Below are 17,250 nucleotides of genomic sequence, written 5' to 3'. Positions count from 1 at the left end.
AACGCAAGCTGTAAATGCATCAGAGTCATCTAACCTTGCACGGATGAGGATCCACGCCGTATGTTTCAAGCATTTGTGCTTTCTGCAGGAACTTCAGCTCAGCTGTTTCTGGAGTTTGACCTCTGCAAAACAACACATTAAAACACCATCTGTGTCATTCAATGGTGGAACGACCTGAGCGACAGCACAGAAGAGTCGCCAATTACATTTCAGCACTGGTGCCACAGGTATTGGACTGAATCCACATTTTTAGTGGATTTATACTCAACATATCCTGGAAAATAGAAAAAGGCATCTGTTTAGAAACATAAGGCCAGATTGTATGTGAACAAACGCATCTATTTTGACACTTTACACTCGAACGACATTGATAAGCGGCCACTAAACAAAGCAAATCCAACCAGACGGTTCAAGTATCACCACTCCAGGAAACCTCTCACCAATTCATGTTTTATTCAGCACTGGCCATTCAACATTCAAGACCCTAATGCAAGAAGACTGCCTGCCTTGTATTTCAACAAATCAAAGAAGAAAAGCGACCCTTAAGACTGGGTGAAAGCGACTGCGTACAGACTCAAGGATTGATTTAGTTGATCATTTTGACAGATCTAAACAGGCAGCCTCTACATTCCCAACATAGTTTCCATAATAAGACTGACAGGATGACTCTCATCATAGAATGGTAACACCACCAGAGGGCAGCAGTAATCATGCTCCTATTTGGTGGATCATCTAGTTCCTAACTTCCTAAATGTCTTACGTTCATATGCCGTCCATATAAGAATTGTCAAGAGCTTCTAAAGACAAATTACAACCTTGCAAGTAATTAACAGACTAAATCTATCATTAAACCCATGACTGTTTGGCTGTTTATCAGCACTTGGTGAGCTAATTGGACTTGCTCATGTAAACATGGAGAGAAAATGTTGCTTGTACAGTGAAGGGCCTACGGCTTTAACAGCAGATCTGGCCTATAATACTGAGGGCCAAGATTTCACACTAATGGCATATTGTGTGCGTGCGTGAGTGTGTGAATGCATGAGTTTGTGAGAGAAAGAGACAAAAAAAAGACAATTTCACCACTTCAGTGCTTAAGTTCCACTAAACAAGTCTTTATGTCTAGTTAACTGGTACATGCAGTCATCAATGGATGAAGGTATTTAAAAAACTAAATCCTGTGCATTATTAAAGGAAAGTTTTTTTCCAGAACAAAATTTTTTACAACACTTACAGTATCTTGCTCTTCCTGAACTCACATCTCATTTTCTCCAACATTGCTGTTTTACCTTTTGTGTTAGGAGTGTTTGATCTTCTTTGCATGTTCACTATGCAAACACTGGGTCTGTACTTCTGCAGCGATGTAGGATGATTTTGAAATAATAATAATCTTTAAAGTTAAGGGGAAAACGTAAGAGGGGAGTTTTTCTACACACCCTAACTGTCTTGAACCGTTAAAAAAACAGAGTTCAGGCAGAGCAAGACAAGAAGAGTGTTTGAAGTTAAAAAGTATATAAATCGTAATTTTTCAAAGATGAAATAACTGATCGTTTTGTTAGATGAGACCCTTTTTACTCAGCTGGGATCATTTACAACTGCATTTGGGATCGTTTGAAGCTGCATTTTGGAAGTTAAAACTCAGGGCACCATAGAAGTCCACTATATGGAGAGAAATCTTGAAAGGCTTTCCTCAAAAAACAGTTTCTTTGTGATTAAAGAAAGAAAGACAGACAGACATGAACATCTTGGATGACAAGGGGGTGAGTACATTATCTGTAAATTTTTGTTCTGGAAGTGAACTTCTCCTGAAAAACAAAAATCTGACTGTGATAAAACTGGACAATAAGGTTTAATTTGTGTATATTAGTTACCAACTAACAATGAACAATCCTTCAAAGGCATTTATTATTTAAGGTTAATGTTCATTTCTACAATACTGTTCAAAAGTTAGGGGTCAGTACAAATTTTCAAAAATAAATTAAGCACTTTTATCAGAAAGGATGCATTGAATTGATCAAAAGTGACAGTAAAGCACTGCGTGCTGTTTAATTAATTAAAGACTTTTATCATGCTGTAATGTTTTAAAAATATCTTATAATGTTTCCCAAACAAATACTGATCTTTTGAACTTTATATTCATAAAAGTGTGCTGAAAACATTGATAATTAAATAAATCAGCATATTCTAATGATTTCTGAAGGATCATGTGACACTGAAGTTTGAAGTATTGATGCTTAATTACTTCTGTGTTGGCAATGCTGAATTTAAGTTAAATAAAAGTTTAATATATTACAATAAAAAACGTTTTACTGTATTTTTGATCAAATAAATGCAGCCTTTGTTCGCATAAGTAATCTTACGGAAAAATCATACTTTTGAATAGTAGTGTATAATACATTCTTAACATTTCAAATATAATTTAAAATTAATGTAATATATATGAACATAAATTAACGATGAACAATAGTATGTGTATAAATTACAACTACCTTGATTAAAAATACTAAAAATAACACTAATCTAGAGAAAATATTGTAATTTTTTTCATTGTACACTTACATGTCTCTTCTGCTCACTAAGCCTGCATTTATTTGATCCAAAGTACAGCAAAAAAATATTTTTACTATTTAAAATAACTGTTTTCTATTTGAATATATTTTAAAATGTAATTCATTCCTGTGATTTCAAAGCGGAATTTTTAGCATGATTACACCAGCCACATGATCCATCAGAAATCATTCCAATATTCTGATTTGCTGCTCAAAAACGTTTATTATTATTATGTTGAAAACAGCCGAGTAGAATTTTTCTCAGGTTTCTTTGAAGAATTAAGAGTTTACAAAGATCAGCATTTATCTGAAATAGAAATCTTTTGTAACATTATAAATGTCTTTATCATCATTTTTAATCAATTTAAAGCACCCTTGCCAAATAAAAGTATCAATTTCTATCTTTTTTCCCCCCCAAAATGGTACTTTTTATTTCAGATAAATGCTTACCCTAAGAAAAAGTTACTCAACTGTTTTAAATATTGATGATGATAATAATAAAAAAAAAATTCTGGACAGCAAATCGGCATATTAGAATGATTTCTGAAGGATCATGTGACACCGAAGACTGGAGTATTAATGCTGAAAATTTAGCTTTAATCATAGGAATACATAGTAAAATATATTCAAATAGAAAACAGTTATTTTAAATAGTAAAAATATTTCAAACTTTTACTGTTTTGCTGTACCTAGGATTAAATAAATGCAGGCTCGTGAGCAGAAGAGACCTTTTTTAAAAAAACATAAAAAATCTTTTGACTGGTAGTGTAGTTCATGATGGTGTGCTACAGAATTAAACCTAATTTTTAAAGTGTAACTGATTTTCTCACACAAAACCTCATTGCTCTCAGCAGTGAAGCACAGAAATATACAAGAACCAGTTAAAATCTAATTCTTAAGAGACATTTCTATAATTCCTTAGCCATACATAAAGAAAAAGGAGTGAAAAGGTTACACCTACATTAACTCTGTCTTGTGAATCTCTGCAATCCTTCTTTCCAGCTTCTCTGAGTGCTTGGGGAAGAACTGGAACTTGGAGCTATAGCCCTCTGGATGCTTTCCTGGGTCATAGTCTCCAATCTCAGCTGCAAAGTAGTCATAAAATCAATCTTTCATCATTCAACCATGTCACTCAGATGCATTTTAGTTCACATATGGGCATGTTAACATGTTGTCTTAATGAGCATCCTCTGTGAGGGAAAGTGTTGGGAGCCATATGCTCATTTCGCAGGCAGGATATGGGGTTTTGTGGATTAGTATAGAAGTAAGAGCATTTTTAAAATGCACTTGGTACCCAAAGAGTCTTGACCATAGCTCTGTGCTCTGAGGTGATGGAACAGTGCATCTTTAATTCAAAAGTGTCGTCCAAAACATGCCCCGATCAACCTGTCAAAGAACATTACTGTGCATCCTGCCCTCAGAGCCGCTATTTTCCCTTCTCATGTCACTGAATCTCAAACTTCTCTGTAGACTATACAGTCATGGACAAAATTGGACACCCTTGGTAAATATGGGCAAAGAAGGCTGTAAAAATAAATCTGCATTGTTTCTCCTTTAGCTCTTTTAGTCAAAAATTCAGCAAAATTCAAAAATTTCATTAAAGTTAAACAATTTAGAGTGAGGTGGAATATAACTTTATGAAAAAATGTTTTTCTCAAATACACCCTGGCCACAATTATTGGCACCCTTAGAAATTATTATGAGTAAATTATCTCCTAAATATATTTCCATTGAAATTTCCAATTTCTTAGCACACCAAGGTGACTGGAAACATGATGTTGTCCAGTCATGACGTCTTGGTGCACAGATGAAGGCACATGGCTTCTCCTACCATTGCTATGCTGATGACACACAGCTCTATCTCTCATTCAAACCAGATGATCCATTGGTAGCTGCGCGGATCTCAGGTTGCCTGGCGGATATCTCTGCATGGATGAAGGAACACCATCTACAGCTCAACCTAGCATAGACTGAACTCCTCATCTTTCCTGCCACTCCATCTTTACAACATGACTTCTCCATCCAGTTAGGTTCATCAACAATTACCCCATCGACTTCAGCCAGAAATCTGGGTGTAATCTTTGACGACCAATTGACCTTTAAAGATCACATTGCTAAAACTGCTAGATCTTGCAGGTTTGCATTGCACAACATCAGAAAGATCAGGCCCTTCCTAACAGAGCATGCTACACAACTCCTTGTCCAGGCCCTGATCATTTCCAGGCTGGACTACTGCAATGCTCTTTTAGCTGGTCTTCCAGCATGTACAATCAGACCTCTACAAATGATTCAGAATGCAGCAGCACAACTGGTCTTCAATGAGCCCAAAAAGGCCCATGTCACACCTCTCTTCATATCTCTACACTGGTTACAGCACGCATCAAATTCAAGGCACTGATGCTGGCATATAGCACAGTCTCGGCTCTTCTCCTGCCTACCTCCATTCACTACTACGAATCTACACTCCCTCCAGATGTCTGAGATCCTCTAGTGAAAGACGCCTCATTGTACCACCACAGAGAGGTATGAAATCACTTTCCAGAACATTCTCGTTCAACGTTCCTGCCTGGTGGAATGATCTTCCCACCCCTATCCGGAATTCAGTCTCCTTAACAGCTTTCAAGCGACTGCTGAAAACCCATCTTTTTCGACACACAAAAATTCTCCTCTCTTTCTTGATCTTCCCCTTCTAGCCTGCACTCTTCTAACAACGCCTGATATATGATATTTTTGAGCACTTCCTATGTTGATCTGCCTCCTTAGGACGAATCACTTGTTGTATTCCCACTTGTTAGTCGCTTTGGATAAAAGCGTCTGCTAAATGAATAAATGTAAATGTAGATGAATAAATATTAGTAACACAAAGCCCAAACCAACCTAATCATTCATCACAATGGGTAAAACCAAAGAATATACTTCTGATGTACAGCAAAAGATTGTTGATCTTTACACAACACAAAGTGGCTTTAAAGGAGAACTCTGGTGTGATATTGACCTAAAGTGTATTGAATCATGATACCGAGTGTGAACGTACCTTGCATATTTCATCTCGGTTTGTGTCCAGCTGTCCGAAATCTGGGGTCAGTTAGCCGATGCTCACAACAGGTTGTCAATGAAAGTCAATCGGGCATCGAAGGAGCCATGTAAATAAATCACTGTTTTACGCCATTTACGAGGCACAAAGTAGCTCCACACTTCATCGGTAGACTTCCTAGGGCCCTGACATTTAAAACGAGACATTGAGAACTCAGAAAAAGCACCGGCAGTTTATTTACAAGAAGATTTATACAGACATCTTCCACCAGGAACAGAGCAGTCGCCGCCATCTTAAATGTAGTCACGATAAGTCGAGTGTCGAGCACGAAGGAAACTACAACCTGATACGTTGATAACCTGATAAATTCATTGGTGCTCCACACTCGATTTATCGTGACTATCGTGAAATGTCAGGGCCCTAGGAAGTCTACCGATGAAGTGTGGAGCTACTTTGTGCCTCGTAAATGGCGTAAAACAGTGATTTATTTACATGGCTCCTTCGATGCCCGATTGACTTTCATTGACAACCTGTTGTGAGCATCGGCTAACTGACCCCAGATTTCGGACAGCTGGACACAAACCGAGATGAAATATGCAAGGTACGTTCACACTCGGTATCATGATTCAATACACTTTAGGTCAATATCACACCGGAGTTCTCCTTTAAGAAAATACTTAAAACATTAAATATTCTCATTTCCAACATCAGGGAAATAATGAAGAAGTTTTAATGGACTGGAGATGTTAAAAATCTGCTTGAAACATGGTGTGTGTCAATATTGTCGTAATGTGCAGCAAAGAGAACAATTTAAGTGGCCAAATACTCTTCAAAGATCACAGATGGAAAACTGCAGAAATCAGTTGAATTTTAGTGTCAGAAAAAAATATTAAAAATAAAGGAAAACTGCACCTCCATCACAACAAGTCATTTCAGACACTGTTCAAGAAACAAATCATCTGCTCTCATGCAAAAACAAATTCCACCATATTAATTTACCATACTGGAACTTCAGCCAGGACTGGCTTTTATTGCCATATGAAATGAGAATTTTTTTTTTGGGAGCTAGAACACATTAAAGGTTTGGTGCACACAGGGATAAAAAGTGCCCCATGTCCACATTTAAATATATCACCAGATGTTCTTTTTTGTGGACCTAATTTTACACCAAATGTCCTAGACATCTTGTTCAGATACATGCCATCATGTTTTATATAAAATACCAACAGATAAAAAAAGGTAAAACTGACTTGCTCAGTTAGAAATATTATAATGGGTCATGGTTAGATCTTCCATCACCACATTGATTCAAAACAAACATCAAAATCAACACAAAAACTGGTCACTGAACACAAAATCAAGATTCTGCCATAACCATCCCAATTCCCTGACCTGAATCCTATGGAAAATGAGTGGGATAAACTGAAGAAGAGTGAGCACCAACATTTGAAGGATCTGGAGAAATTCTGTATGGAGGAATAGTCTAAAATCACTTGCCATATATTCTCAAACCTCATCAGGCATGAAGGGGGGGGGGGGGGGATCAGAGCTGTTTTTCATGCAAATGGAAGTTGCAGAAAGTTTTTAATACAAGGGTGCCAATAATTATGGCCAGGGTGTATTAGAGAAAACCATTTATTTCATAATATTATATTCCCCCCACTTAAATTTTATTTATTTTTTTTATTGAAATGTTTGAATTTTGCAGATTTTTTTGACTAAAGATCAACAGGAGAAACAACGCAGATTTATTTTTACAGCCTTCTTTGCCCATATTTACCAAGGGTGCCAACAATTTTGTCCATGACTGTAAGTTGATTTGAGTTGATACTTTACCTTGTAAAATATAAGCTGCCAACATGGCCGCGTCAGATGTTTTGCAGAGGAGACGACCGTGGTACAGATCTCTTTTGATCTGCAGGAAGACGAGATACCTGCGAACAGAATACAGAGTGAACACTCAAAATGCCTTATATATACCATTATACTTCACATTTTTGACTATATACAGTCAAGCCCGAAATTATTCATACCCCTGGCAAATTCTGACTTAAAGTTACTTTTATTCAACCAGCAAGTTTTTTTGACTGGAAATGACACAGGCTTCTCCCAAAATATAATAAGACAATGTACAAGAGGCATCATTGTGGAAAAAAATATTTCTCAGCTTTTATTTACATTTGAACAAAACGTTCAAGACATTCCGCACTGTGAAAAATCTCAGAGGATGTGGTCGGAAGCCAAAAGTGACACCTGTGCTGGCCAGGAGGATAGTGAGAGAGGTAAAAAAGAATCCAAGGATCACCACCAAGGCCATCCTGATGAATCTGGGCTCTGCTGGTGGCAACATCTCAAGGCAGACAGTCCAACAGACACTGCACACCACTCGGTTCCACGGACGCAGACCAAGGAAGACAGCACTTCTCCAGATAAGGCACACAAAAGCTCACTTGGCAGACTTCTGGTCTTCAGTTTTACGGTTAGATGAAACAAAAATTTAATTGTTTGGCCAAAATGATGTTGACTTAATTTGGCGTAAAAATGAAGAAGCCTTCAACCCTAAGAACACCATCCCCACTGTCAAACATTATGGTGGGAACCTAATGTTTTGGGGGTGTTTTTGTCAGCCAGTGGACCAGGGAACCTAATCACAGTAAACAGCACCATGAATAAGGAGCAATACATCAAAATTGTCAACAACAACATCAGGCAGTCTGCAGAGAAACTTGGCCTTGGGCACCAGTGGACATTTCAGCACGAGAACAATCAAAACACACAGCAAAAGTGGTAAAGAAATGGTTAGCAGAAACATTAACATTTTGCAGTGGCCCTGCCAGAGTCCTGACTTAAATCCAATTGGGAATCTGTGGAGGGAGCTAAAGATCAGGATGATGGCAAGGAGACCCTCCAACCTGAAAAAGTTGGAGCTCATCGCTAAAGACGAATGGTCAAAAATACCAGTGGAGACATGCAAAAAGCTGGTCAGCAATTATAGGAAGGTTTGATTGCTGTAATAGCCAATAAAGGCTTTTCTATTGATTATTGAGAAGGGTATGAATAATTTTGGACATGCCACTTTTTGTTCAAATGTAAATAAAAGACGAGTAATATTTTTTTCCACAATGATGCCTCTTGTACATCGTCTTATTATCTTTTGGGTGAAGCCTGTGTCATTTCCGGTCAAAAAAAAAAAAAACTTGCTGGTTGAATAAAAGTAACTTTAAGTCAGAATTTGCCATGGGTATGAATAATTTCAGGCTTGGCTGTATGTAAATAAAACATCACATCTTTTGGCATTTGTCTGTAATGATAACAAAGAACAGATGTGCTACACAAAATATATACTCACTGCAACAATTCACAGTAGGATGGAAAAAAATACAAAAATTATATCAGTTTAACAATCACTCAAAACATGTTAAATATTTTTCTTTGATTTGGATAAAGTGAGCTCTGTGTTTTCAGAGCAGAGAAAGAATTGATTGTTGTTTTGGGAAGAGATGCCTTAAAGCAGACTGCTGTGTCAAAAGCTGCAAACCCAAACATCTTTGTCCCTTAATCTAATATTTGTCTCACAGTGATATAATGTTACACTGATGCCACTTTTTACAATTATGGATTAAGAGCTAATACATTAGTCTAGACAGTAAAACGACTGCTTTACGTGATGAAAACCTTCTTTAGGCAATAACGTCATCTCTGTTACATGAAGACAAGCGGCTTCCTCATGCACCAATGTCACATTTTCTAATAATAAATCAATCCAGTCCCAATCTGGTACTTGGCTCTTCTCACCTTCAGTGCAACAGATGTCCCATGAGAAAAGAGCGACATGCTTGTCTTTAACTTCTCAAAGTAGGCCAGCACAGCTAGAGCTAATAGCTTTTCACTTAAGAGGCCATAGGAGCTAAAAATGCAATTATGTTCCCTGAATTCTCTCTAGGTGACAGCAGCTAAATGGCAATTTCTGTAGCCACCAGTCAATTTCTGGCCTACATATCGGCTTCCTTCTTTATCTGTAAGCTGCCATTTATGGAAACACACTCTACGTGTCAGTGTCATTCGGTTCTGGAGAAGGACAGGCCAAATATAGGAACAGCTAAATGGTGAAGGATTGGGCTGAGATGCTTGGGTTTGCACTCTACTCAAGTTATTTTTCAAATATTCCAACAAACACAAAAACTGGATGCATATTACATTAACACAAACATAATATTTTATGTGAAATCATCTCATATGACGGAGACATTACTATAAAAAAGGATAGTTCTCCCAAAAATGAAAATTGTTTCGAAATGATTTGCTTGTACACCACAACTTTTATTCAACAATTTATTCTCTTCTCTAGTCTACCTTTCTTTAGTCTACTATCTTTCTGGGCCTTGAACATGGCAGTTGTGGTGTTGTCTATGCAGGGTCAGAATGCTTTTGGATTTCATCAAAAAAAAATCTTAATTTGTGCTCCAACGATGAACGAAGGTCTGACGTTTGGAACGACATGAGGGTGAGTAAATAGTTGAACTATCCCGTTAAGTTGTGTCATTTTTTTAAGCTTGTAAGTTTTTAAAATGTAAACAGGACATAAATGACATTAAATATCAGTACAGTGTATAAAAACTATATTACATTATATTATATTAATACTGTAATCAGCAAAAGATCAAACTTGTCTGAACTGTTCTTTCATTTGAAGAAACTATAACAATATAATTTAAAACAAAATAGATTGCTATTCCTAAAACGAAAAAATCAAAGAAATTTGACAAGTAAAAAATGTTGATTTAAACTTAAGATTTAAAAAAAGACTTTAAAAACGGTTTTTAAAAAGTTGAATATCATCATTTCAGACAGGTTTATTTGTTGCAGCCTGAAATTTTAATAGAATTACTACTGTTGGGAAAAGTTACTTTTAAAAGTAATGAATTACAATATTGCGTTACTCCCTAAAAAAGTAACTAATTACGTTTACTTTTTATGGAAAGTAATGTGTTATATTACTTTTGTGTTACTTTATAAATCTGGGCAGGGCTTGCTTGTTTGTTTGTTTTTAATATAAAAAGTTAGATTTTTAGCAAATGTAAAAGCCCTTTCACAGCAAAAAGTGAAATAAGGCTAAGGCCGAAGGAAAAGTAAATTTACGTCTGTACAGTAGAACTGAAGGAAAAGGTAATTTAACACTCTTCAGCAGTGAGAAAAAATGAGGCACAAATGTTAGTTAATAAAGTAAGTTTTGCTTATTAGTATGGTTGAATTGGATCAACAAAGGTCAGTAACAAAGACATTGGTTTATGAAATGGGACCAAATAATAAAGAAAACAAAAAGTAACTTGTATTTTTTTGTAAATGAATAATGTATTACTTTACTAGTTACTTGAAAAAGTAATCTGAACTTGCATTACTTGTAATGCGTTACCCCCAACAATGAGTATTACCATCAACTTTATTCTGAAAGATTTACATAAAACAGCATATTTATGAAAATTTGTTTAACATGACCTTTTGTGCAGTATGTTGAGAGACAGTTAGATGTTGAAAATATAGCATATTACCACCTGGCCTAACGACAAAAACGTAACTCTTGGCAAGTCGAATCGAGTACTGCTGCCGTGGGTTGTTTTTCATGTCCGTGGGTTGAAGCGACCTCAATGACGTAATATTTAGTGACTGGAATGCAAATTTTACCAGAGGAACCCCACCACAAAACATGCATTTTACCACCTGGAAGGCAGGGTACCCCCCTCTATATCTTTCGCTTTACGGACATAATAAGCTTGCTCGGTAGCTCAGCCAGCATGGAATAGGATTTATGATGTGGAATCTTTGGATACGAATCCCATCAAAAACATGACTCACGATGAAAGAGCTGAAAGAGAGATTGAAAAACAAGCTAAAACGGCATTCTTGCAATTGCGTTTTTATGTCACACTCGCTTTTCTTTAGACTATTGGGTAGGTTTAGGTTTAGTGCAGATGGTACGTTATTTTAAAACATCACAGAGCATTAGAGTTATAGCGCGTGAGATTGTGAGATACAAACTTGCAATTGCTTGAAAAAAGTCAGAATTGTGAGATACAAACTTGCAATTGCGTGAAAAAAGTCAGAATTGTGAGATACAAACTTGCAATTGCGTGAAAAAAGTCAGAATTGCAAGATATAAACTTGCAATCGTGTGAAAAAAGTCAGAATTATGAGATACAAACTTGCAATTGCATGAAGAAAAAGTCAGTGAAAAAAGGTCAATTGCGAGATATAAACTTGCGATCGCGTGAAAAAAGTCAGAATTATGAGATACAAACTTGTGATCGCGTTAAAAAAGTAAGAATTACGAGTTACAAACTTGTGATCGTGTGAAAAAAGTCAGAATTATGAGATACAAACTTGTGATCGCGTGAAAAAAGTCAGAATTACGAGTTACAAACTTGTGATCGCGTGAAAAAAGTCTGAATTATGAGATACAAACTTGTGATCGCGTGAAAAAAGTCTGAATTATGAGATACAAACTTGTGATCGCGTCAAAAAAGTCTAAATTATGAGATACAAACTTGTGATCACCTGAAAAAAGTCAGAATTACGAGTTACAAACTTGTGATCGTGTGAAAAAAGTCAGAATTATGAGATACAAACTTGCAATTGCGTGAAGAAAAAGTCAGTGAAAAAAGGTCAATTGCGAGATATAAACTTGTGATCGCGTGAAAAAAGTCAGAATTATGAGATACAAACTTGTGATCGCGTGAAAAAAGTCAGAATTATGAGATACAAACTTGTGATCGCGTGAAAAAAGTCAGAATTATGAGATACAAACTTGTGATCGCGTGAAAAAAGTCCGAATTATGAGATACAAACTTGTGATCGCGTGAAAAAAGTCCGAATTATGAGATACAAACTTGTGATCGCGTGAAAATAGTCTGAATTATGAGATACAAACTTGTGATCGCGTGAAAAAAGTCAGAATTATGAGATACAAACTTGTGATCGCGTGAAAAAAGTCAGAATTATGAGATACAAACTTGTGATCGCGTGAAAAAAGTCAGAATTATGAGATACAAACTTGTGATCGCGTGAAAATAGTCTGAATTATGAGATACAAACTTGTGATCGCGTGAAAAAAGTCAGAATTACGAGTTACAAACTTGTGATCGCGTGAAAAAAGTCAGAATTATGAGATACAAACTTGTGATCGCGTGAAAAAAGTCTGAATTATGAGATACAAACTTGTGATCGCGTGAAAATAGTCTGAATTATGAGATACAAACTTGTGATCGCGTGAAAAAAGTCTGAATTATGTGATACAAACTTGTGATCGCGTGAAAAAAGTCAGAATTACGAGTTACAAACTTGTGATCGTGTGAAAAAAGTCAGAATTATGAGATACAAACTTGCAATTGCGTGAAGAAAAAGTCAGTGAAAAAAGGTCAATTGCGAGATATAAACTTGTGATCGCGTGAAAAAAGTCAGAATTGTGAGATACAAACTTGTGATCGCGTGAAAAAAGTCCGAATTATGAGATACAAACTTGTGATCGCGTGAAAAAAGTCCGAATTATGAGATACAAACTTGTGATCGCGTGAAAATAGTCTGAATTATGAGATACAAACTTGTGATCGCGTGAAAAAAGTCAGAATTACGAGTTACAAACTTGTGATCGTGTGAAAAAAGTCAGAATTATGAGATACAAACTTGTGATCGCGTGAAAAAAGTCAGAATTACGAGTTACAAACTTGTGATCGCGTGAAAAAAGTCTGAATTATGTGATACAAACTTGTGATCGCGTGAAAAAAGTCAGAATTACGAGTTACAAACTTGTGATCGTGTGAAAAAAGTCTGAATTATGTGATACAAACTTGTGATCGCGTGAAAAAAGTCAGAATTACGAGTTACAAACTTGTGATCGCGTGAAAAAAGTCAGAATTACGAGTTACAAACTTGTGATCGCGTGAAAAAAGTCAGAATTACGAGTTACAAACTTGTGATCGCGTGAAAAAAGTCCGAATTATGAGATACAAACTTGTGATCGCGTGAAAATAGTCTGAATTATGAGATACAAACTTGTGATCGCGTGAAAAAAGTCAGAATTACGAGTTACAAACTTGTGATCGCGTGAAAAAAGTCAGAATTACGAGTTACAAACTTGTGATCGCGTGAAAAAAGTCAGAATTACGAGTTACAAACTTGTGATCGCGTGAAAAAAGTCTGAATTATGTGATACAAACTTGTGATCGCGTGAAAAAAGTCAGAATTACGAGTTACAAACTTGTGATCGCGTGAAAAAAGTCCGAATTATGAGATACAAACTTGTGATCGCGTGAAAAAAGTCAGAATTATGAGATACAAACTTGTGATCGCGTGAAAAAAGTCCGAATTATGAGATACAAACTTGTGATCGCGTGAAAATAGTCTGAATTATGAGATACAAACTTGTGATCGCGTGAAAAAAGTCAGAATTACGAGATACAAACTTGTGATCGTGTGAAAAAAGTCAGAATTACGAGTTACAAACTTGTGATCGCGTGAAAAAAGTCTGAATTATGAGATACAAACTTGTGATCGCGTGAAAAAAGTCAGAATTATGAGATACAAACTTGTGATCGTGTGAAAAAAGTCAGAATTACGAGTTACAAACTTGTGATCGCGTGAAAAAAGTCTGAATTATGAGATACAAACTTGTGATCGCGTGAAAAAAGTCTGAATTATGTGATACAAACTTGTGATCGCGTGAAAAAAGTCAGAATTACGAGTTACAAACTTGTGATCGTGTGAAAAAAGTCAGAATTATGAGATACAAACTTGCAATTGCGTGAAGAAAAAGTCAGTGAAAAAAGGTCAATTGCGAGATATAAACTTATGATCGCGTGAAAAAAGTCAGAATTGTGAGATACAAACTTGCGATCGCGTCAAAAAAGTCTAAATTATGAGATACAAACTTGTGATCACCTGAAAAAAGTCAGAATTACGAGTTACAAACTTGTGATCGCGTGAAAAAAGTCAGAATTACGAGATACAAACTTGTGATCGTGTGAAAAAAGTCAGAATTACGAGTTACAAACTTGTGATCGCGTGAAAAAAGTCTGAATTATGAGATACAAACTTGTGATCGCGTGAAAAAAGTCAGAATTATGAGATACAAACTTGTGATCGTGTGAAAAAAGTCAGAATTACGAGTTACAAACTTGTGATCGCGTGAAAAAAGTCTGAATTATGAGATACAAACTTGTGATCGCGTGAAAAAAGTCTGAATTATGTGATACAAACTTGTGATCGCGTGAAAAAAGTCAGAATTACGAGTTACAAACTTGTGATCGTGTGAAAAAAGTCAGAATTATGAGATACAAACTTGCAATTGCGTGAAGAAAAAGTCAGTGAAAAAAGGTCAATTGCGAGATATAAACTTATGATCGCGTGAAAAAAGTCAGAATTGTGAGATACAAACTTGCGATCGCGTCAAAAAAGTCTAAATTATGAGATACAAACTTGTGATCACCTGAAAAAAGTCAGAATTACGAGTTACAAACTTGTGATCGCGTGAAAAAAGTCAGAATTATGAGATACAAACTTGTGATCGCGTGAAAAAAGTCAGAATTACGAGATACAAACTTGCAATTGCGTGAAGAAAAAGTCAGTGAAAAAAGGTCAATTGTGAGATATAAACTTGTGATCGCGTGAAAAAAGTCAGAATTGTGAGATACAAACTTGTGATCACCTGAAAAAAGTCAGAATTACGAGTTACAAACTTGTGATCGCGTGAAAAAAGTCAGAATTGTGAGATACAAACTTGTGATCACCTGAAAAAAGTCAGAATTACGAGTTACAAACTTGTGATCGCGTGAAAAAAGTCAGAATTGTGAGATACAAACTTGCGATCGCGTCAAAAAAGTCTAAATTATGAGATACAAACTTGTGATCACCTGAAAAAAGTCAGAATTACGAGTTACAAACTTGTGATCGCGTGAAAAAAGTCAGAATTATGAGATACAAACTTGTGATCGCGTGAAAAAAGTCAGAATTACGAGTTACAAACTTGTGATCGCGTGAAAAAAGTCAGAATTGTGAGATACAAACTTGCGATCGCGTCAAAAAAGTCTAAATTATGAGATACAAACTTGTGATCACCTGAAAAAAGTCAGAATTACGAGTTACAAACTTGTGATCGCGTGAAAAAAGTCAGAATTATGAGATACAAACTTGCAATTGCGTGAAGAAAAAGTCAGTGAAAAAAGGTCAATTGTGAGATACAAACTTGTGATCGCGTAAAAAAAGTCAGAATTACGAGATACAAACTTGCAATTGCGTGAAGAAAAAGTCAGTGAAAAAAGGTCAATTGTGAGATATAAACTTGTGATCGCGTGAAAAAAGTCAGAATTGTGAGATACAAACTTTTGATCACCTGAAAAAAGTCAGAATTACGAGTTACAAACTTGTGATCGCGTGAAAAAAGTCTGAATTATGAGATACAAACTTGTGATCGCGTGAAAAAAGTCAGAATTATGAGATACAAACTTGTGATCGCGTGAAAAAAGTCAGAATTACGAGTTACAAACTTGTGATCGCGTGAAAAAAGTCAGAATTATGAGATACAAACTTGTGATCGCGTGAAAAAAGTCAGAATTGTGAGATACAAACTTGCGATCGCGTCAAAAAAGTCTAAATTATGAGATACAAACTTGTGATCACCTGAAAAAAGTCAGAATTGTGAGATACAAACTTGCGATCGCGTCAAAAAAGTCCGATTTATGAGATACAAACGTGCGATCGAGTAAAAAAAGTCAGAATTATGAGATACAAACTTGCAATTGCGTGAAGAAAAAGTCAGTGAAAAAAGGTCAATTGTGAGATACAAACTTGTGATCGCGTGAAAAAAGTCAGAATTACGAGATACAAACTTGCAATTGCGTGAAGAAAAAGTCAGTGAAAAAAGGTCAATTGTGAGATATAAACTTGTGATCGCGTGAAAAAAGTCAGAATTGTGAGATACAAACTTGTGATCACCTGAAAAAAGTCAGAATTACGAGTTACAAACTTGTGATCGCTTGAAAAAAGTCAGAATTACGAGTTACAAACTTGTGATCGCGTGAAAAAAGTCAGAATTATGAGATACAAACTTGTGATCGCGTGAAAAAAGTCAGAATTGTGAGATACAAACTTGCGATCGCGTCAAAAAAGTCTAAATTATGAGATACAAACTTGTGATCACCTGAAAAAAGTCAGAATTGTGAGATACAAACTTGCGATCGCGTCAAAAAAGTCTAAATTATGAGATACAAACTTGTGATCACCTGAAAAAAGTCAGAATTACGAGTTACAAACTTGTGATCGCGTGAAAAAAGTCAGAATTATGAGATACAAACTTGCAATTGCGTGAAGAAAAAGTCAGTGAAAAAAGGTCAATTGTGAGATACAAACTTGTGATCGCGTAAAAAAAGTCAGAATTACGAGATACAAACTTGCAATTGCGTGAAGAAAAAGTCAGTGAAAAAAGGTCAATTGTGAGATATAAACTTGTGATCGCGTGAAAAAAGTCAGAATTGTGAGATACAAACTTTTGATCACCTGAAAAAAGTCAGAATTACGAGTTACAAACTTGTGATCGCGTGAAAAAAGTCTGAATTATGAGATACAAACTTGTGATCGCGTGAAAAAAGTCAGAATTATGAGATACAAACTTGTGATCGCGTG

General features: G+C 36.0%; 1 protein-coding gene across 1 annotated transcript in view; it reads right to left on the bottom strand.

Annotated features, from left to right (window-relative positions):
• Positions 1-17,250, bottom strand: part of frmd5a (FERM domain containing 5a) — a 161,882-nt gene that overhangs the window by 25,529 nt on the left and 119,103 nt on the right. Inside the window, exons 5-7 of the mRNA XM_073850104.1 lie at positions 7,417-7,514; positions 3,508-3,631; positions 35-122 (exon numbers count right to left, since the gene is read on the bottom strand). Coding sequence (XP_073706205.1) covers positions 35-122; positions 3,508-3,631; positions 7,417-7,514 — 310 coding nt within the window. The remainder of the gene's footprint in view (positions 1-34; positions 123-3,507; positions 3,632-7,416; positions 7,515-17,250) is intronic.

Source organism: Garra rufa, chromosome 11 (assembly GCF_049309525.1).
Source record: "Garra rufa chromosome 11, GarRuf1.0, whole genome shotgun sequence".
Lineage (NCBI taxonomy): Eukaryota > Metazoa > Chordata > Actinopteri > Cypriniformes > Cyprinidae > Garra > Garra rufa.
The sequence above is the reverse complement of the archived record's forward strand: the minus strand, read 5'-3'. Positions and strand labels throughout refer to the sequence as shown.